General features: G+C 35.0%; 1 protein-coding gene across 4 annotated transcripts in view; it reads right to left on the bottom strand.

Moving 5' to 3' along the window:
* Positions 1-8,097: 8,097 nt before the first annotated feature.
* LOC110461716 overlaps positions 8,098-24,209 on the bottom strand; it is a 74,399-nt gene continuing 58,287 nt past the window's right edge. For all 4 annotated transcript variants that reach the window (XM_021515339.1, XM_021515338.1, XM_021515341.1 and 1 more), the window contains exons 8-12: positions 20,696-21,025; positions 13,023-13,157; positions 12,266-12,433; positions 11,795-12,018; positions 8,098-11,294 (exon numbers count right to left, since the gene is read on the bottom strand). In XM_021515339.1, coding sequence (XP_021371014.1) covers positions 10,667-11,294; positions 11,795-12,018; positions 12,266-12,433; positions 13,023-13,157; positions 20,696-21,025 — 1,485 coding nt within the window. In that variant the 3' untranslated portion in view covers positions 8,098-10,666. The remainder of the gene's footprint in view (positions 11,295-11,794; positions 12,019-12,265; positions 12,434-13,022; positions 13,158-20,695; positions 21,026-24,209) is intronic.

Genomic DNA, 24,209 nt, shown 5'->3' with positions numbered 1-24,209 from the left:
AATGTTTAAAAAGTACGCAATATGAACAATAAACGATTCTCATGTCACGAATGACCTTGTAAATCTACAGAAATATGTGTTTTATTATGACACCTTTTGGACAGAATCGACTGTCTCGCAGACATACCAGCCACATCTGACTGCGGCAGACTGGTCGCTATCAATATCATTAATAAAATTGCTGAGTTTGATTATCTACTTGTATGTCAATGTTTCACAAAGTCACGCATGGTTTCGACCCAGTGGAACACTTCCTCTATCACAATAACACGACCACTGACGTGGAAGTAATTCTTCTGTGTTGCTGATTGGATGGTCACGTAGGGGATGCTGACCTGTCAACGGAAAATTTAGTTAATGAATGCACATGTAGGCGATATTGTCCCCTGCGGAGATGTTAAAACCAGTTCCAGGTGTCATTGTCAAAAATCTTTTGTCAACAAAATATACATAATAGCCTGAACACGCGGTTTCATAAAAACTGCCGGAAGCTCATCAATTTTGCATTAAAACATAATATGGCATTGACGTGGTAAGGGAGAGGTTCGCACCCAGCCGTTCACACGAATCGATGACGTAGACTACATGCTATAATTATAAAACCCTAAACTTCCGGTACATTCAATACACTGTTCGAACTATATGGTTTTAATACTATGCTTTTTCATGCTCATGAGTTGTTTGCGGTTTCTTTAAGATTCGATTTTAACAAATTAATCCTACTCTTATGTAACTAGTCTATAACAAGACGTTCAGTTTTAGTTATGTTTGTTTACTGTCATATCTCACAGGGACCTTAACATTTGTTAAAGGTGCTCAGAGTAATTTTACATGTTTTAGGGGTTTAGAACGACATTCGGTAAAAATTACACCCACAATGATCATAGATGTCGAAATATCGACCCACCTACCTTTATTGCATCAAAAGCAACATTTCTAGTTGAGCTTGGGAAAATGCTTAGTACCGTTGGAAAATGGATATTTTTTCTTTTAAAAACATCCTTTATGTACACGTAAAATGTATTCTCCTTTCGCGGAAATGAACTCCGTTACCTCCTAAAACACACGCGATTTCAGAGTTGCAAAGTTTTTCGCAGTCAGCCTACCACTTTTGTGTGTGTGTGTGTGTGTTTTTTTTACCGAAAGTCGATCTTAACCCCTTAAACATGTACAATAACTCTGAACACCTTAGTTTGGGTCCAAATATAGTTGCAACAAATTCTTATGTCACTGTGCAAGCACAAATGTAAGAATAGAACTTATAAGCTCATCACTAGTGCTGTCGGTGCTGGAAAGGACCCTTCACATGGCCTAAACTACATTGTACTATATGATGCGTTTGTATATAATTGTGTTTGTATATATGCATATTTATGTTAGTATATTTTGAATAGGTAAATGCTTATTTCTCTGCTTCTCCCGTTCAGCCTTTCTTACTCACTTCCTTATTCAAACATAATGATATATATTGTAAAAATATGTATAGTTAACCATCTTATGATGTACATAGATATATTTATATAAGAACGCTTAATCAAGTTGTAAGGAAAATGTCTTTACAATATTCTTTAAACTTAAGCCCCATCCTTTTGCTTTTCATATCGTAATTAAATATGTTCAAAACCAAACTAAGCAAAACTAAGACCAACACTTCACAATTTCTCGGAGAAATGAAATTGATATTTTCCGTTTATTTTTGTCTCTTTCAAACACAATTTATGATATTTTGAAACAGTTATTACCATTCAGAAGTTCGGGATTTGACGAAAGATTAGCAAACCTTCATCACGTGATCAAGAGTGTATCTCAATGAAACGTTAAGGTGGATTCAGTTTTGGGTATGATGTATATTAAGGGTGGACACCTATTTTTTTCTCATAAAATCGTTGACGATATTGTTATGAAATATAAACGATTGGAGGTGGGTTTGGGGAGACTTTAGATGGATTATCAGTGTCCGCACTATTGTCATAAGTATACCTACCCGACCGTCATACAGACATATCAACTATATATCACAATCACTTTACTTGACAGAAACGCCTACACTATAGTTATATGGAATTGTTATACCTATTTTTAATCTGTCACTGACATAATTGGCAAGTTTGAAAAAAAACTTATTTAAATCCAGACGGACTTAAACGAGTACATGACCCGCGAACGCCCCGGTCGCCTACCGCGTACCTGTTTGATTTAACTTTGGCCTAATTAACAGCGAGTGCGTTCTGCTGTATAAATTGAAAGCAAACACGGTTACCAAAGAAAGGGATTATTCAGGATATGTGATTTCTATTTCATTGTGTACTTTTTTAAGTTTACTCATCAAGGAGTACAAAACAAGCATTTCAGAAATACAACTGTTTGAGGTCAAACACTTTTCCTGAAACGAAGGTGTTTTTTTCTCTGTCGACTTTTTGTTTGTATTAATGATAGCAAGTTAATGGAAAAACACGCCATTTGTGCTGAACGATATTCAATAGAACATAGAAGTTAATTTTTGTTGCTTTATATTATGAAATGGTTCATCTTAAAAGTGAAACCTTTAATATGGTTTGAAAAATTGGATCGATTATGTGTTTAAACCTGGCTTCATTTCGATGAAAACAAATCAGTTCTCCTATAATTACATTATGTTTGCTTTTCCTGACACTTATCGATGTCAAGTCTACCGAAAGGATTTTTGAAAATGAACACATCATGAATTTCACGCATAATGATTACTTTAAATGATAAAAATAATTTGTTTATACAAAACGTAACAGAGGAAATCAAATCCAACAGCGCCAACACACAAGGCAAAACCCAGAAATCAAAATTTATTTAAAAAGAAAATAACAGAAACAAATGACACATCAAAACTGTTCAAAAAAATGCCTTTGTGACTCACTACAAAAGCCGACCACGTAACTAAGGGAAATAGTAAACTTACTGCACTTAATGAACCTTATGATGTTTCAAGTCAAATGCGGGAAACTCACAACCAATCTAGGATACAGTAAATATGTAGACACTGAAATATCTTGTTGGAAATCACAGGAAAACGACAACCGTACAATTTCTTCAAATTAGACTTATGCCTCTAAAATGTAGAAACACCAAGCTAAATAGTTTATCTGTCAACAAGAAGCATCTATTAAGAAAATTTTAGCATTTATAATAGACCCTGTAGAATAACATTTAGCTTTGACAGGTAACTAGGCAGGCGTGGCTGGCACGATCGTACGGAGGAAAGGACAGATTAGAAACGATAACATTAAGTAGTCATGTTTATCATAGAAACGTAGTGAGTTGACTACTGTTGCCACACTGTAGACAAATGTCAAGTAATCTCTAGAAATACAAAGCAAGAAGCTGAATATGAGGAGTCTACGGTATCATAAAAATTGACTCATTGTGACAAGATAAGACTCAAGTATTTTTCTCAATTCTTGTCATTCAATGACGCATCTTTGTTAGTATACATGTTGTTGTTGAATTAAGTGGTTTACAGTATAAACTCGGCCTCATAAGAACGCAACAATAAATCGAAAAGAAGAATGGTATATTAGATCGGGATTATTCTCATTCGAATACCGACAGTTTGTTGAAATATTCTTCTCATGAAGTGGACATTCTCTGTGTATCTTTTCACAAAGTCGGGATTAATAGACATCAGACACGTGTGTGGTTTTCACCAAGTCGGGGTGAACAAACGTCAGACACATGAACAGCCGCTCAAAAATAGGTTGGGTCATTTCATGACTGTTAAGAGATTAAGAGAAACGATACGTCATCTATTTGTCTGACAGTTCCACTGGCCCGATTGTCCACATAAAAACAATTGTTTGACCCGAGTCTTGTTATCGGACACTTACAGGCGTGGCTGTGGCCGGGATCTCCTAGTCAACACACTCACTGCCGACCGACTACATGGTTTCATTAGAAGCCATTGTTTTATATATATCATGATTTAAGATTTAACGCCTGAGAACAATTATTATTTCCGCAGTTCTGTTGACATTTTATCGACCTCTTGATTTTATACAATATCTCCAAACAATATTGTGTAAAGACTTAACCCATTTATGTTGACACGAGCCTGAACTGTATTTATTTATGAGTATCTGTAATTGGTACAATACTCATGCAAGTTTATGGTTTGCCTATGTATAATTAGTTCAGAAGCTAATCAATATTGAGATTTCTCTTCATTGTTTGTTTCGAGCCAGGTTATATGCATCATGTTCCGGAACCCCTCTCGAATTACAGATGGTGTCTTGTACCAGGTTGTTCCAAATGGTCCTGTCTGACGTTCGATTATACACATGACTGAGTCCGAATGTGAGGCAACTTTGAGTGTAGTCCTTAACAAAAGTTTATTGCTAAACTCAATAGCATAATTAAAAAAAAATAAGAGCCACAAGGCCGACTGGGATCAATTTTTGACACAGATAGTTGATATTATTGCATTTTAATGCTCTAATAACGTTTAAAATGACCACAAAATAAACATTTGAAAACCATAAATTGAAAATTATGCTGAAATTAACAAAATGCTAATACGATTCTTTTATTTAAATGCCGAACTATTCACAACAAGCGGTCAAGCGAAAGCAAGTTATGGCAAAATATCAAATGTCAGCATTTCGAGGTTTTAAATTGTAATCTGATTTATATGGTTAAAGTGCATGATGAAATAAGGTTTGTTGGAAAAAAACACTTTTGAGGGCAGCGTGTTGTATGATGCACACTGAGTCATATGCATGTATGTAAACAATGATACCATTCAATAACGCATAAAGAGTTTTGTGACTTTGACTTGCACAATCAGATTATAAACTATACCCGCAAATGTCAAATCATCATTTGTTTCTGACCAATGACACTTATATCAAACAAGTACATCTTTGAATTCCAGCAAAGTAATACAAAGTCAAATTTATAGGCAACAAATACCATTTTATGATTGGCTGATTCTATTTCCGTCGTCCAAATTACATTGGTTTATTCATGCTTGTCTACAGCACTCCGCCAAACGTCCTATGCTTATCTTCACAGCTTTGACACTATCAATACATTGACGTCAGTCTTACCTGTGTGGCGAGTGCCTTACTATACAGGTGATGTACAAGGGCGTCAAGTCAATTAGAACAAAACACTCCATGGTGAATATTCAAGCATAAAATCTGATTTCAAAGCAAAGTCGAAAAATTTCATTACAACAGAAACTGAACCAAAATCAAGACAAACTGAAAATCATCATGAACGCCGACAGAAAATCGGAGGTGAAACAATGTGCTCCGGAAGAGTTTTCCTTACACGACAATCTGGCCCCCGTCATAGTGTTCAAGAAGCACATGTGTCCCCGTCATGGTATTCAAGCACAACATGTGGCCCCGTCATGGTGTTAAAGCACCACATGTGGTATCCGTCATGGTGTTCAAAAACCACATGTTGCCCCCGTCATGGTGTTCAAGCACCGCATGTGGTCTCGTCATGGTGATTAAGCACCACATGTGACATACGTCATGGTGTTTAAACATCACATGTATCCCCGTCATGGTGTTAAGGCACCACATGTATCCCCGTCATGGTGTTTAAGCATCACATATGGCCCCGTTATGGTGTTTAAGCACCACATATGGCCTCGTCATGGCGTTTAAGCACCACTTGTTGCACATGTCATGGTGTTTAATTAATTACAAGATATACGAAGTAAGGAGATACAGAAAGCCAGATAAAGTAAACCTTGTACCACACCATCTGACCGTTTATTTCATTTAGGGCTGGTCAGTGGTCCTACAGGTCAAAAGAGTGAGAATCCGTGTAAAAAGTGACCGAAAACATGGATAATACAGCAGAAAGGAAAAAGTGCCTATAAACCCTCTGTAACGTTACAACTTTACATTTTTTGTCTACGACAGATTATTTATTCTTAAGCTACTATTTCATTGTTTTCTTGCTTTGATCAATTCCAGGTACAAGGTTACGTCTAACATCGGGGACTGCTCACGAACAGTCAAACAGCGGAGTCAACACCCTGTAAAACAATCACCTAAATTACGAAGTAATCATAGCACATAATAATATAACCCTATAGTTACTGATTAATATAAACATTACTTTTCCACAAAATACGCTATCTTAGCAATGTTTAAGCTGGGCGTGTACTCTTTATGCCAAAAACGTAAATATCCTTTCAATGCCTGTACAGGTCTTAATGGCTTCCTATTTGTGTTCGGCTTCTATCCTTGGGTGTTCAGTGTTGTGTATATATTTTCTGTTTTTTATTTTTTTATTTTGTTCACTTGCAACTGCAGTCAATGGTACCAAAACTATGAACTATTGTCACGTTTGCGTATAAATCATATCAATTAGTGATACGCAAAGCAAATGAGAGACTATGCATGTTCTTGTATTTAAAATAACCACCCTGGTAAATAAACAACCAGCCGAAGCAGTAGACAAAAGTAGTTGATGTTTTAATTTCTTTCTCTCATAAACACCATAATTATGTGTTCATACGTCAATGTGTATCTTTATTAGAATGTATACAGTCAATAGATAAAACTTACTGCTAGAGTAATCGAGGACCAATCATGACATGACGTCAACTTTAAACTTGACGGAAATCCCCAAATGGTTGCCGATTGACAATTCATACTTGACGGAGCTGGTTACCAAAGAAACACGACCTTGACCGTTCTATCATTTGCTAACACATTTAGTTTAAAATGTATAATAAACACGGAAAAACGTTACAAGAAGATGAAATAAAATTGTCTTTATTGTTTTGAACGTAAACAAAGTAAGTGAATCTTGGAGAATATGTTTGAACTGCGACTTGACTGTATAGCATGTCATCGAGTGTCACTAAGCTTATGGTTTAGCCTAATATAGCACTACTGTTGCCGTTGGTATTTAGTGTGTATGCTCAATACACTAACCTACTATGTAAAAGACGAAAGTGTAGCACATGAATTTGAAAGTGACGTTGATATCACCGAGACGACCATGGTTCGATCCCTTGATCTGACATGAATATGGTATTTGGGTCACCTGCTCGACCACATGGATTTTTTCTCCGGGTACTCCGGTTTCCTCCCACATAAAGACCCCCTGCGCGCTAGCATCCGGGCAACAAGAGTGATTGAGAAGTTGATAACTTTCATAAACGTTGGAAAGTAAATAAAGTAAAAATGTAAATCAATGAGACGCTTGACATATCTCTTCAAATGACATTGCGCTTGGCTTCGAATCAATAACTCAAACTACTACTGTTTCGGGAGCTACGTTTAGTCTATACTATTTCATTGAGCATAGAAACACAACAATGAATAAAGACTGATTTTGTTAGATGCATTGAATGAAATAGGCTAGATAAAATGCTAAAAGCTAAATCTTCATCCAATCTCTTTTTGTTTTGTTATATCCAAATATGTCTAAACTGATATTTGAAATACCTTGTCGAATGAGCTGGCGTTCAAAAAACACCACTCCGAGGAATACCTCATTGTCATCTCCCCGACATTTTGCCAGCAACTCATACACAGTGCCAATTGTGGTTAAAAATAAAACAAACTTCAAATTTTTAATTTTACACAAAATAATGTTTATTAAAGCAACAACATATCATAAATATAATTTATTCACAATAAATAGTATGCTAAAATATTCAACTCATGTATCACAGTTTATGAGAACGGATCCCAATTGTGTATCCTGAATAATCTTTAATTATTTTCATTGTAATAACCCACTTTAGTTTACGTATGTGGAACATTTGTTGCTTTGTGAAAAACTGTGTAAGAATCAAACACATAAACTTGAAATATCACAGTCACTAATCGCATATATCCAATAGGGAAAAGACACTATTGATCATAACTTTTTATGGTTGAACAGAAAAGAAATCTACATTAAGGAGCAATTAATAATGATAGAATAAGTAAAGATTATTCCAAGAACACAAAATCTGTTGTTTTCATTCATAGCATTCAACTTAAATCTCAGACTGATGTCCCAACAATAAAGATGCACCAAGCTCGGCTACAATAATAAAATCCAACGCATCAGGCCATTTTGCTTGCCTGTTCGTGTTTGATATTTGATTGTAGATAGATTTATGTTAAAATACTGGTCTGTTTTGCATATTTTCCAAATTATAAATTACCGACATGTACAAAGTTATTTCCACCATTTATTGTTAAAATGTAAAAAAATAAAACAAACCGGTACTTGCCAATATTTACAAATAATGCTAGGTGAGAACTTCGCTATCTCAACAGTTTTTTCGAGAAATCAAAAGAGGCTTGAATTTTTGCTATCCTAGTTTAGACCAATAACTAATATCGGAATTTAAGAGAACGAGTTCTGATTGTTTGTACTTAGGTGTTTTTTCTCAACAGGTTTCTATTTTAGACATCTTCTCAAAGATTTTCAAAGTACAAGTCCGTATCTTCAGTCTTTAAAGTGACAGAGCTTAGATAGAGAAAAGTCTGTTGTGAATCCGAATATTGGATTGGGAGGGAGCGGTTTTGAGTCCAGAAAACAATTAACAGATTTTGAAAAAATAATTGGATTTGTAATTCCATATGAAGAGGAATTTTGATATGTGGATACAGAGAAGGAATTTTGATTCAGACACAACACCTGTTACCTGTATAACATTCTATCAAACACGCAATAACAATTACGAAGGGACCAGTGTAACTAAAAATTGTACGCTATAACATATTTATATATATATATATATATTAAAGCAAAACGTTATGTTAGACTTCAAACAGAAATAACAAATTAGATTATTTGATTATGATATTTCATCCAAAAACAGGATATACGAGGTATATGTTTTGAGCATGCAAACAACGGTGTATTGATATGAATCAAAAATGTGTGTTGTATGATTTTTAACTTGATTTCACACGTGAATGTACAATAGTGATTTGTAATGTTCATACTATGTATCTATGATGTCATGACATCAGAATATGAATAATTTGGAGATATTAATCAATTTTCATTCGCATCAATATCTAATTAACAATTTTTCTATGTATCAGATATCAAAATACATATGAAAGAAACTTTAATCTATGAACAAATTTTGTCATTTTTACAATTGTCACTATTAATTGTATGCATAAAATAACGAGAATTTAGCAAGGTTGCATCACAGTTGAAACAAAAACTAACATGATTTAACCTTTTTTGAAACTCGTTAACGAAACAAAATTGATAATAATGGAATATTAATAAATATTGAACAATACTGAATTGGTATTCTGATTTAACGATAACAAGACCGTCCCTGATACTGTACATACAGTTTTTCCGCAGCAGTGTTATTTTCACGGATTTTGCGGAGAGGTAAAGCAACAAATTCAACATGACATCGAAACTTTCTAGTCAAGTAACACTTCATACCCTAAAATATCAAACCCGCGACGTCGACACTTCGTGAATAACTCATTGCTAAAACAACACTGCGCGTCATCAAAGCTGTATACAGTGACATAACAGTATAATATGAAAACAAGTATAAATGAAATTGCATGGCACCAATTACGCACAGGCGCAGAAACGTTCGGCTATCACATTCTTGCAATATATATTTTCGTTTAGCACTTTGACATCAGGTATGACAGTAATAAATACACACTCTCTAGCTCTCATTAAATCCAGTCATTCAAAACATTCATATCATATGGCATCTAAAATATTATGAAAATGTATATGAATAATGAAGACCAAGTTGTACTGAGGCCAGTGTTTTTTGGAGATACATGAATTGGTTTTTACATCCATCGTTACAACTTGAAACATCAGCAGTAGTACCCTGCAATTGGCATAAATAAGAAACCATGTTATCTTATAATATAATGTATCTTCAGTAAAAACTTTTCAAAAGCTCTTGATGTTAAGGACATAACAAATGTATTCAAAAGAAACTGTTTCAACTGATATGCGCGAAAATAACTTAGATGATGATGATAATACTGATAATGATGATGATGATGATGATGATGATGATGATGATGATATGATAATGATGATGATGATATGATGACGATGGTGATTGAGACTAGGTCTACGGTAAGGAGACGATTATACGTTGAGCACACTTCTATTTATAAAACATCTTCTCACAGTCATCGCTGAACCCCTCAACAGAATACTTGTATACGATTCTTACGGAAGAAAAAACGCCATCGGGTTCAGAGCCATTCCGAAAATCCAAATACATCCATATAATTCTACTGACGGACTTAAAATTAAGGAACCTTATATAAAACATAGTATCCATAAAATAAACCCCTTTTCAAGAAATAGAAATAGTATTTACCATACCATAACATGCCTGTTTTAGACTTGAGGTCGCAGAAACAAGTTTTTCATGGCATCGCTTCTCCATGACATAACGAAGCAACAAACCTTAATGCATATCCTTATGCTTGCAATACTGAAATATGTTCGTTCGTATGATAAGACTAAGGCGTAGGAGCCGACTGTCGATGTATTTTATACATTTTGTTTCGCCCTGATGAAACTGCAGAGACGCGTAGCTTTAATAGGCTTCGCCCACTGCAGCACATGGTCAGTCACAACATGTTGAGCTGTATACAAATTGTCCTACAAACTCACCTGAATCATTCGCAAGATAAAATCACAGAGCATTGTCTCATAATAATTCGTCTTTGTACTCGATACGGTACTGAAACACTGGTACGTCAACCTCGTCCTCCAGCACGTGCCCGAGGAGGGTGAAATAGTAGTTGCCCTCCCTTGGCAGGGAGATGTGAAACGTCTCCGCGTTCTCATTGTCTCTGATCTCCTCGTCAATACAATCTACCAGGGAGTCAGAATCTATCTCTGGACCAGGGCCAGAGTAATCGAGCTGCGGAATAACTGCCACGTTTTGTAACAAAACAGTGATGCTCAGTTTACCGTCATACGTTCTAATGACAGCTTTCATGTTCAGCGGCCGGATGTTGAAGTGGAACATCGCAGGCCATGTCTTCACTGTTTCTTCGAACACCTCCAACGATATGGGGTTGTTCATTAAATGCCATTTCTTGTCTTTTGGAAAGTGCGATAGGATGAACTCATCTGGTGAAGTGAGGAAGTAGTGATCCATGAAGAACTTCTCTCGTCGTGCTCCGTAGGCAGGGTCTACAAACCTGTACTGACCGTCCAGGTAGATCGCGTTCCATGTATGCTGACATTTGGAAGTTTGTACTGTGTTTCCAGGCAAGAAATCTTTGTTCTTTACATAACCGTCTATTTTTTCACATTTCACTCCAGTCGCTCTATAACAAATATAATGTATACTTCGTTAATACTTTTTTTAGTAAGATTAACAAATCGTGTCATCGTTTTTATCAAGACTTAACCAATACTTTATACTTTTGTTAATGCAATTAAAACGTTTTATATCGCTAATTACGTTATATTAATATTATAGATAAAACAAGTGAATAGTTTCTGTGATTATATAAGTAACACATACGTTTCCATAGAGATATTGAGCCTATAGTCTGTAGTATTCCACCTGCTCATTACACGTGCCAACTTATATTGGAGCTCCCTCAGAATCAAAATAATATTTGTTGTACTCTACTGAGAGATCAACTCCATTGTTATGCTCTCCATAATATCTTATTGTTGTCAAGAAATATGGCCCAAGGCATTGTATTAATTCTTCTTGACACCCATCGTTTTATCAGCTGTGTTTTAAATTATTGTAAAACTCCGAACACAAGTACATGCACTTGATCATGACAAGATGTGTAAAACAATGGTTACTTACTTGCATAAATCAATATACAGCTGGGCATACGATATTTTCTTGTCCACTAGCTGTTTTAGTTTCCCCGAAGGTGTGTTCTTTCCCTTGTTGGATCTTGCATATTTGGCAATTCCAAGGTTTGTCAACCAGTAGTACAGCGCATGCGCCTTGTGTTGCTGTGACGTCATACCCTTCGTTATAGCAGCAGCCAAACTTTTTATGTCGTTATGTAAGTCGGCATTGACCTGTAGCAGAACAATTAAATATGTTATCATTGTCGATGATAGGTTTCATCTCAACATTCGACTAGATCCTTCCGATTTATTATCAGAACATGACATTTGTTTTCATGTCGTCAAGGTAACATAAGGGATGAGCTATGCTTATGCTTCAACTTTGGCTATGCCTTTGTTTCGTAAGTCATACATGATGATGGAGTTCATAATTGTTTCCATATCAACATCTTTAAATATGAGATAATTTCTGTCTTACCTTCCCGAGTCTATCTCTCATTTCGGAAGACTCTGTGATGCATGCTTCATCGATATCGTCCGTTTCTTTGGCGACCTCCGAACTTGAGTAACTGGAGTAACTGCCCGAGGACATACTGACAGCTATACCACTGTCCGGCCGACTCTTCACGCTGAGCTTTCCCTCGATCTGTAAACCAAGTAGATACAATTCAAACACTTGATCACGTCTCAAAGAGAAATACTCATCCTTGAAACATATTGATTACACTTTTCAGGTTTGCCCTGCCATCATTACTTGTTGCATATTTTAAGCTATCATTTTCAATTTAAACTTCATCTAGTCTACATTTCGAACTTGGTCTACGTCGATTACTCTGAAATGGCCATGCACCACAGGCGTAAAGGAATACAATGGCCATGCATGTAACATGAAATAAACCATTTCTCCCTATGACTCTATGATAATAACGTGCCATTGATACTTCCCATATCTGTAATAAATAAATAATATAACGTGGGTGTTCTATAGGGTTCTGTGTCAACACGTAATATCCCTATCATATTACGGTCCATTTTGTACATTAAAATTTATCAACAAATATGGATACAGTCCACATTTCAAGCAGATTTGAAACTTTGTTCCTGTTCATTTTAATTCATATACTTTCGCATTCATATACTCCTCAATTCACATACATGTCAACTCATATACACGAATTACTATTTATTTTAGCGAACGCACGATGTTCTTCCGTTGCATTCTACTTTGCGCTTACCTCTTCAACCTTTGGCATAGTGTTCTCTTCCACACCCTCAGAGAGTGGCTCCATATGAGAGAGACCATGCACTTGCGTCTGCCCCGACCGCCGCCTCGACGTCACTGCGCGGGGAGCATTTCTACGCGCGGAGCTCTGAAACGGGATAAGAGCATCGTAAAATAACAAGCTAAGTGTCGATTTTGTTAAGCTTGAAAAAGGAAAAGAGACAATAATGCCTGTCAACAAAATACTGTCAATGGATATAGATTATGCCTATAAATCATGAAGATGTAGGATTGCTTAGATTTTTTTCTGATTAAAAAATGGGCTACAGCAGAATAGAATGGACATGCAATGGGCACTTGTCAACAGTTAACAAACATCATACAGAATGATTATATAACACATATTATAATTTATATTGTCCTCAAAGCTTTGAACATGTAGACCGCAAAACTTGAAGTAACTGACACTTTGCGGGGGCGCTTTCAACATCTATAAAATATCGTATAACGTTGGAAATATCGATATCCTACTAACGGCTTTTGTATTCAACTTTAACCGCTTAGCGTGTTTAAGCGGAGCTTATTATCATAACACAAAAGATTAATGTCGTTAAACAATACATTAAAATGCCGAAGGTATGGACGCCTATTCAATTTGATAATGGCAAAGTATACGATTTTGTCATTAGAACAGTTAAAAACACTTTAAAATGCCAGCAATATCGACTTTATGGTAAGCAAGGTAACATAAAATCAAGGACAGGCCCGTGCTGACGAATCACTAAACATTGACGACAAAGTTCTCCTCAAAAGTACAGCTATAATTCACAAATGTAATCAGCTGTAAAGTTGGATTAAGAGCAAAAGACATAAATAAAAGCCCTTGAAACCAATAAATATTTAAATAACAAATGTAATGATACCATGCCCTGGATAGAAAGGGTCAATTACGCTTTCTCTGATAACCTGTGATGCTGAGAGCATAATTAAATACCTATAAAATGTATAGTTTTATGTTAATAATATGATATTACCTAGACTAACATCGACGAAGCCAACAACACTGTCCTCGTACGATTTGCATACATCCAACTGTTATGACGAAGTATAAGTTGTTTTTTATAAGGGTTCCACATCTTACGCTTAATTTAATTGATGCTCGTAGGTAATTATGAAATGTATTTGATTCTCCAAAGCAGGTATAATGAATAGAGTGAAAATCTGTGTTTTCAGTTCACGCTAATGGAAAACGGTCAAATATGAGTTCAAGCCAATTTCTGGAATTATTTGAACTTCAGATATACAAACTCTGATCAACTACCACCTGTGTGGAGTGAATATCAGTTAAACACTTTCAAATATACCCAGCTTTTAATACCGTTATTATATTTGAATTTAAGAATTAATGTGACGGTGGACTTCAGATGACCCCTCTTTTGTGGAACATGTAAATATGAAATAGTATTAAAATTCATATTGAGTATTGTGTTATTAATCGGGATTACTTGTATGAGGCGACCATCTAGCTACACTTAAGCTGGATCAAATTCGGTTTAACACCAACCATGAAAAATCCAAGTACATTTATGCGTGTGTATATACGAATGTAATTGTGCTTTATAAAAGGACAACACTGACCTGTAAACACGATATTGATCCAACTGTAGAAACGTGTAGTTGTCGCACTTATATTGAACATGTACATGTCAAATTACAAGCTAAATACTAAAGTAAACTTTGCCATCAGGCTGTAAAAATTCGTGACGCTTGTATCTTAAATATATTGGTCAATGGGTAAAAAACACTTAATGTTTTCATAACCACACGTATTTTCGGAAACGGTTTTGACATGTTAACAAGTTTCTAATTCCATTGATTTATTGTGATAAGCTATATTTAGAATTGATCTTACTTACCGGCATCATTAGAACTTCACAAGCCATAGTCTTAGAATGCTAATTCCACAAACACCAATTTTATGTTTAATTGAAATTTGAAGTATTGATGTACTATATATCTTCTTCTCGTTGTAAGAACCAAAGCATGTTCAACACAGTTGATGTGAAACTAAGTTGTTTACATTGTGTTCATTCTCAACCTATTACATCGAAAGTAATCCAACACAGGACATATCCCTTCCTTTTATAGAGACACGTGCGCGCGGCTGATAAACTTTCAATTAAAGTCATCCATCCGTTATTTGTTTAAAAATAGTGAGTAGCACCTAAGTGTGGGGTCCTTTAAACCCAGACTCATACACTTCACTCAGGACTATATCGCCATAAATTACATTTTCGCCTAATTTACAATGCACAATAGTGGGCCATTTCTTCTTTGTTAAGAGGGGCACTCCATTTCAGGACGCCTCCTACTTCAATCTGACTCTAAGATATACATCGTTTATGCTGGGGAGGTGTCTAACCTTCCCTTGTGTAACCCTGGACCCCCGCATTCTGTGACGTATGAACAAAGAGCGCCAGATTTTAATAAGTTACCCGGAACACAGCGATTGTATACAACATATACGATTTCACTCTCCCAGGTATGAAAAGTGGGTTATGGATTCATAAAGCAATATATGAATATTGATATCAAGGTATAATAAAGCCTTTAATTACGCTGTCCAATGATGAAGCAGATTTTAATCATTTTCAACGTAATACTGTACTTCAAAAGAACTTTCGTACGCGCTTCATGCGATAAATTAACAATAAAGTCTAAGATCTATATAACGAATATATATAATATGTAATATGTATGTATATATCCAAGCGATTCACTGTACTTTTTCTCGTACATTTTAATTTGCTTAAATAAGCAACTACTATACCTGTTGTATCATGTACAATAGTAAAGGTGGCCATGGTATGAAACTCTATTAATATAATTACATATACTTTATATATGATATTTTTAAAACATCTTAAGCTTAAAATGGAAACCATTTATTTATAATTGGAGGATTGTCTTTGGGTTCTTTGGTAGGAAAAAAACTAAAATAATATCAAAGGGTTTAAATATTTTTCCTTATTTTTACTGATATCCCCGTAATGTTTTTTAACAGCGTTGTTATGCGTAGTATTCTTTAACCGATTACGTGACAGAGACAGTCCGTCAGATAATCCCTTGTTTACACTTTCGTCACTGGTGTTTGCAGTCTCATACAATGCTTACTTTGCAGTACAGTTTCCACCTGTTTAATGCGATGCTAAATATTTGCTCTTACAGCTAAACCGATTAACACGCACGTAATACCACCACGCCGATGATGCGCTATATATATCACCAGTGATACCGCCATGGGCTGCACCTTTTCGTTTGTAGATTTACGTTTATATAATCAGTCAGATCACATATTGATATTGCTTTCTCATCTTTGTGAATTTTTTATGTTTACATACAGAAAACAACCTTTTTAATAAAGTAAATAATAGACAGCAAATGCAGAAATGTTAACATAGAAGGACAAAATCAGACCCCAAATTTGGATTTTTTCATTTTATAGGTAATGTTTACGTAGACCTACTACTCTTTAAAACAATATTTCAACATTTCTCTTATGAACTATCTTTGGTAAAATCGCATTTTTTCCAAAACGACGTTAAATTCGACGTCCATTAGAATGACCTTGGCATATTAATGTTCATTTACAGACTGTGCTACTCAGCATTCAATTACTGCTTTGACCATGTGACCTATTTAGTGGTTAAAAAACTAATGTATGGACGGTATTTGTTTTACAGATCAATTCTATATTGAATGGAGTAGGAGTAACTATTCGTGTACTTAGAGAACAAATATTTAGTTCCACGGATTCTATTGTTTTTTAACAAAAGCAATCAGTATCGACAATTTAAAACGTATGGCAATCAAGGTAATTAAACGCTTTTAGTGTGGACCAGATAGGCATCAAACGTACACCACCCCAGTGACATTTTACTTATAAATATTCATGAGAAATGATTTATGACGTTATAATGAAACGAAACAATAGCTAAGTAATAAGTATGAATTGTTTTCGTTTTAAGTTTTAATTTAAACGAAAGTGGAATTACCAGGGAAGAAATTAATACATATTCTGGTAGTTTCCATGTTGGATTAACTTACAGATCAATCCCAAAATAATAAGTCTTAAATCCTTTGTTATCATACACACCTAATATGATGGTGAGGTCATATGTTAGTCTGTATGATTGTTAACTATATGTTATTTTTAGTGTTTGAGCTGTTCAAATGTGTGTACTTTCGTTATAGTTCTCACATTTATTCTTTCTTTGTTTTCCAATTTACTTCGCGTAAAGAATGTAACACCATTCATGCGTAGAAGCACAGTTACATTACATTTGTGAATGAATCACAGAAGTTTAACAGAACACTTGTATTTATGTCGTGCAATGTAATTTACCTCCCACAATCGTTAGAGTTCTAATCGGTGAGTCGGAACAGTACACTAGTACAGGTCTAGAATGACAGCCCTTCAACAGCGTTCAAGCCAACACAGCTTATAATCACGAAAACAGATTCACTAAACTTAGCTCTAAATTGCATTCATGTTTAATTATTCGTCATTCGTCATCAATATTAAATTATTCTTTAGTAGAACCGGTCTGTATATCATGGTTAACCTGATAAGATCTCTAGTAACAATAGGTTGGGATCCCCATTTCGGAGGATTTTTAACGGTATTGTTCGGTAGATCTATTAGGTCTAATATCTATAATGACACCGTTTATCGTACATCTTAGCATGACTATCTATATCAAATAATGTTTAAAATCGAGAGCTGTTTTATCTTTTGACCGAAATATATTTCATTGTGAAGATATCGATCACTTCGGGGTTTGTAGATACAGCAATAAAAATACTATTATTTGTAATCTATTGTGTTGTAAATATATTAGACATAAACATATTCATTTCTAGGTCAGACTATCAGTTAATACAAACATGTTAATAAACGTTCGCATACAGCTAGGTAGTGTGGGTATTGTACATGATTATCATATCGCTTATAGGCCATCATAATGAAATGCTCGCCTTAGAGATAACTACGTTAGGTTCAATTGTTAAGGTTCAATGGGCCGGTATCCTCCGCTACGTCTATACCAAATATGCACAAATACCCATTTGATGTAACAGTACACGCCACAGATCAAAAGAAGTAGAAAATTATCATTAGAAATTGATCAAATTTGTTAAAAATATACCTTTATAAATATTTCATGATACATATTTCGACTTTGTAACTATATAAAGCTGTTGAGACTGTGTTAGAATTGTACGTGTAATACTGTTGAAGAACAAGTACATCCAGCATACTTCTGTGATTGGATCAATAACTGAAGAAGTGAATTATTTACATCAACTGCGACACACATGTTCCACGTCACCGGATTTCTAGTGCAAAGACTAGTTCATTTAAAAAATTGCACCAGGATACCTCTGTGCTAGTTCCAAGGACAAACAATGGTTGACAACTCCATCATGAAGAGTTATCGTTATTGCCTTTTTCTCCCAGATAAACATGTACACGACTTTGTATAAATGACCCAAATATTGGACGAACATAATTTATGACCACAATGAATCTTGAATACATTTAATCTTCCAATGTTGTTACAACAAGCGGGAATTTGTTCAATATTTACTACAATTAGAAAGCAGGTCAGCCATTATAATGCTGTCTATGGAGTCTGCTTTTAAGATGCTGTGTTTATTGTTGATCTATAAATGGAATTGACACCCAAGCAAATGATTTACATAAATATTGCTATCTCGCCTCTTTAAGTACAGCATTATAAAATCAATATTGTAGCATATGTAATGAAAATGTATATAACTGCATATCTTCATTTGGGAAATAAAATGTGAAAGCAACAGTAACACATGTTTCCAGCGAAGAGTTCTTTATCTATCCGACAACATATGTACATGTCTCCTTAATGCTGTTAACTGACTATGGCAGTAGACGTTATCGTACGGTACAACCCTTGTGAGCTAAATTGCATTTTATATCAGCCTTTTAGATACATACATTCGTTTGTTGGTAGGTGCAAACCCTGCCATTTATCGCAGGTTAGACGTAAAATTTGACATCTGAATGGTTTGACATGACATGGAATTTTAAATATTGAATTTTAGAGAATCTGGATTCGAATACGTATATAAAGTATTTTTAATATCAGAATACATGAATGCGAGTTCTAAACAGCTGATCGATGTTAGAGTTTCAACAGCGGTATTCAGATAGTTGTATATAAACGACCGACCGGTCCATAAAATATGTAGCTATTGTTTGGTTAGACCACCGGAGTCTCGATCAGAAACATTATATCAAACACGGCTGTAACATTAACTGCACGGCTCAATAAGCTAATATTCGCACATAGGCTTAACTCGTATGCTGTAATACTGGGTTAGATTGACTCTGTGGTCTAAAATGTTACAATAGTGTACATGTCGATGTAATATGATATGCATTTCAATTACAGAAATTATTCATAAAGAAGAAGTTATGATTTTTCAGATATTACATTTTATTTGATAAAACCTTATCCACGTTCAGAGAAGAGGGTTATTTCATTCTGAGTAATGTATTGTAATTATATATCACTTAGGTAATACAATTACAGAATGCAGGACATTTTGTACAGGATCATGTAGATGATTTCTCATTTATAAACAGTCAAATACACACATCACTTAAATATTTCCACTATTATTAGATACAGAAATAGGAAATTACTAGATGTGTGTGACGTTTGTGAATAATGACTTAGAATATTGGACGTACTTTTACCTTCAATAATAATAAAAGTACTCAGTGTAATTAACGAAAATAACCGCGGCGCTGTCGCGAACTTTTCACATACACAACCTCTATTTCTATTCGGAGACTTTAAATAAAACATAAAAGGAAAAGGACTTATGTACGTCGATTTTTTTCTGCTCTTGTCAAATGACATTGTTATATTTATGAATGGCGTTTTACCTTATTTTTTCGTGTTGTAGTGTTGTGATTGTGTAATGTATAACAACAGAAATCAACAATGGTCGCAATACGACTTGAAACTTTGCCAAATGTTTTAAAACTTAATCCAGATTATTTATAAAACATAATGTAATTCATGGTTTATCATCATGAATCATAAACCAGATTAACACTGTCGAATTATCATAGATTAGTAACCTAAAACATTGTTGTGTTGTCTGTCTTCTGACATGTATTGAGTTTCTTGCTTACAAGATTTGGAACAAGATCATCAAAACCACATACAGTTTTATCTCTGTTTCTTTGCTATCGTTTAAAAATAAAATCATATAATCATATTTTTACGTCCATACACGATTGAATTCTATTCTGTAAAATATCAGTAATTAATATTTTCACTGTTGTTCTTAAGAGAAATGTCATGTGTACAAGATGCACAGTATTACTATTTCATGAGCATATACCAACTTGTTCATTAAATATTTCCCTTATACAGCCAGGCTATTTAGATGTTTCGGTGGTAGCAGGATATCACAGATCCTTAGTCCATTAGGTATTTAAGTCGTCTACAATATGTTATAAAACCTTAAAAAGCTTTACGCGTCCAGTACTACCTGCAAATATTAAAGCATGCTCGTTATTAACTGGAAAAGTGCAAATAAAATATTGGATTACGAAAAATACAAAGTACTTACCACCCGGTTATTGTTGAGTTTATCATTGGAGCCCCAGAGATCCTCATACTCAGGTGAAGATAACGTGTATTTACGGAAGTCTGGTTCACTCCTCCGGCTGATGGTACTTCCGGCGGATGTGTTTTGGCTTCTGTATCCTTCCACGGCATCGTTGAGACTTCTGGTTCGAGTAAGTGGTGCGGGGCCTACTGTAATGGCCTGAACGCGGATGACGGACGTTTTCCTCATGTGTTCCAGGACTAAAGCTTCCAGGGATTGCTCGGATATTGCATCATTAGCTAACTGCTCTTGGACATTCCTCACGAATGTCTTGTCAAGTAGCTGCAATTCCTGTAAACACACAGAATAAATAAATTCTCTACTTCAAAACAACTTCATACGGCTGCAGATATATCACTCCCTTCCTCCTTTCTTTGTCAGGTTACTCGGTTAATTTTCGATTAATCTTGTCTTAAATAAACCTTGTCCACATAGTATTGTCCACATTAGTTCAATGGCTATTCACTTCAGAATTGCATCCTGTTGTTGTAAATGAATATCTATTTTATAACATGACCTCTCCCTTCGGTACCTGTTCAACCAATAAAGGTTAATCTCGATATATGAACATAATTTCACCATTCAACCGTCCTATTCTACAACGTATAATATCTTAATCTCCAAAAGTTGGCAAACTACCAATCCGATTCAGCTCTGATAACTATACAAGGTATCACAATTACTGGAAATTATGTTTCTACATTCAAACGCGCCGCTACATCATCAGTTGCCCTCTGAAGCATGTGGAACCATACGTTCAGTGCATGCCTGCCTTACCAAGCGGTAATAGCCATAACTAGCAAACATGGTTATTACCAATGGGAAGCGTTCTGAATGAAATTCACCCGGACCATTGTACAAGACATAATAAGAAAAACTACACAATTCAGCCGATTTTTAAATGAAACGTGTTTTCACTTTAAACCAGCAGAGCATAACAGAATTCGTACTACTGAAAATGACAGTACATATATACCTGCTATCGATCCTCGTGCCGCGTATCCACTATAAACCTACATAGAAATGGCAGATCGACCTATCTTCAGAGGAGATATCCTAATAGGTAGTGTTCCCAATTGAAATCCATCTACTATAACAAGGTAATAATAACAATCTCCAACATACTTTCATATGTCAACTAATGCTACCTACTGATTTCAGTATTTATAACAAGTATAAATCAAACCTTTGACTCATAGTGTCGGGGATGTCTGGGAGTGAGTAATTACAAGGGTACGGTCCTGTATGTGTGATCTACATGATCGGGGTATAAGCCGCTTAATAAACAACGGTCAATAGACCATCGGGATGTCGTATTCATGCCAAAATTATGTACAGTCTATATCAATATTATCCGGAACGATTTCCACTTATTTAAACCTCAATTATATGTAATCACCGTCTGAACACTGCGGACAAAAACTGCAAGTAAGGCTAAATTATACATTGCTACAATACAGAAGGTGTCATTTTACACCTTCATCTCAACTTTACACAGCAGTTTGAACTATAAGACGGGATTGTCAAACAAATATTGAATATCTCTTTTCATATGTGCAGTTTGTCGTTTGCGGTAACAGAGGTCAGATACATTAACACTTGTTCTATGTACCTAATGCCCTGCTCGCGTACTCAATTGGTTACTTCATTTAGTTAACTTTTTTTTCCCTTTTGATGATTCATAAATGTTTTCTCTGTACAAACACTTAAACGATTTATCAATAGCAGCAAAATGAGAATACTTTGGAAGAACAATATTAAAAAACCGAATATTGCTTGTTTAGTATTATCATGCAATAGAATATTGACGCAACAATTATTTTATTTTCCTATAAATCACATAGAAATATTTTCCTGTTTAAACTACGTTGTTATATGTATCACCAAACCAATAGAGCTTAAAAAGAACTTGTGAAAATAATAACCTGTTCAATAATACAAACCCTGGAGATCAAATGCTGTTTGATTCATCAAATAGGAAATCAAATAATGAGATCATCCAATGAAAGAACTTGTGGAATATTGAACGCGCCGATTATGCTACAATATTCGCCATGAAAAGCGAAGTTCCAATCGAAGTTACAGTTAACCAGCCATAACGCTTATTTCCTATCTAATATATATCATATTAAATTCTGTTCCAAACAGTTGAAGTAAAATTACCGTAATTCGTTTCATGAAAATAAGATGATGAAAACAGTTGAGGTTCATATTATGCTTAACCGAAGAATGCACAATTTCATACTAAATTTTAGACTACTTTTAGATATAAAGCATGTTTAAATGTAAATGGCTTTCCTATGAGTTATTGAAACTACGTATAATATATTTTTCGGACACAGAATTATTAAGTTTATTCAACACGTTATATGAAAGATATTTTTTTGATTATATGCCATTTTATTTTAAGTTTTGCGGTGTCATCGACATGATGACGGTGGCGTCTTTAGATAAAGGCGCTATTCAGTTGTCGAATTAAAGTCCAACCTCAATGCTTGATAATCCACCTCGTCAATTAATCTTATAGTTGGTTAATAAAAAAAATGTCTAAGATATCGCCGATAAGAAAGAATAACAAAGAGAGGTGAACTACTGGCACCATAAGCGTTGCTGCACATCCATGCACAGACAAGAAAACAAAGAAAGCCCACTCATACGACGCAGTGTGGTGCAGCAGGTTTAAATCAAATCCAAACCAGTGAGGGATATCTTAAGGCTATAACAGTTGTTGGGTTATATAAGTCATAACTACCAAATATAAACGTATTATGAAGTATAAAACATGACGCTGACAAGTAATAATTTCCCGACAAATGAAGTGATTAAAAGTTTTTAGAGTCTAGCGTAAAAAAACCTTGTCCGATTCTTGTAATTGACAATATATATGTTACGCCACAGATGACCTCATTTTCTTTAGGATAACATTTCCAGCCCCATTGTGGTCACGATAATCTGTTAAACTTACAAAACCGAATAAGGAATCTCAATACTGGTACTTACAGGGACAAGGGGGGAAATCGTTAAAGAAAACAATCAGGATTTGTGTTTTTATTCCGGACTTTTTAAGTGACCTGATTTACTTTTCTATTCAAGTTTCGTAACCGAAAATGTACGCCAACAGAGGAGCATGCATGTAAAGATAGTCTGATACGAATTGGTTGTACTAATTTGTAGAAACATGGACTTCTGGATACCCCAGGCTAATATGTTATTAGAATCAGCACTTAGCAATTCGGCAGAAATATGTAGTGTTCTGTGTAGTTCGGTGCCCAACTCGCCTTGATCAGCATATTATAGCACGTTGATTATAAGGAGCCGAATTGATATCAGATTCAAGAAATTTTCCGTATTAGTTAGTATTAAGTAAAAAAAATAAATGATAAAATATTCATGATGCAGTGGTATATTTATAATTATATATCCCACGTCGTCCATGAAAAACTTAAATGGAACTCAAGTTCGATATTAAGGTCAA

The sequence above is a fragment of the Mizuhopecten yessoensis genome, unplaced genomic scaffold (assembly GCF_002113885.1).
Source record: "Mizuhopecten yessoensis strain PY_sf001 unplaced genomic scaffold, ASM211388v2 scaffold10651, whole genome shotgun sequence".
In the NCBI taxonomy this organism is placed as follows: Eukaryota; Metazoa; Mollusca; class Bivalvia; order Pectinida; family Pectinidae; genus Mizuhopecten; species Mizuhopecten yessoensis.
The sequence above is the reverse complement of the archived record's forward strand: the minus strand, read 5'-3'. Positions and strand labels throughout refer to the sequence as shown.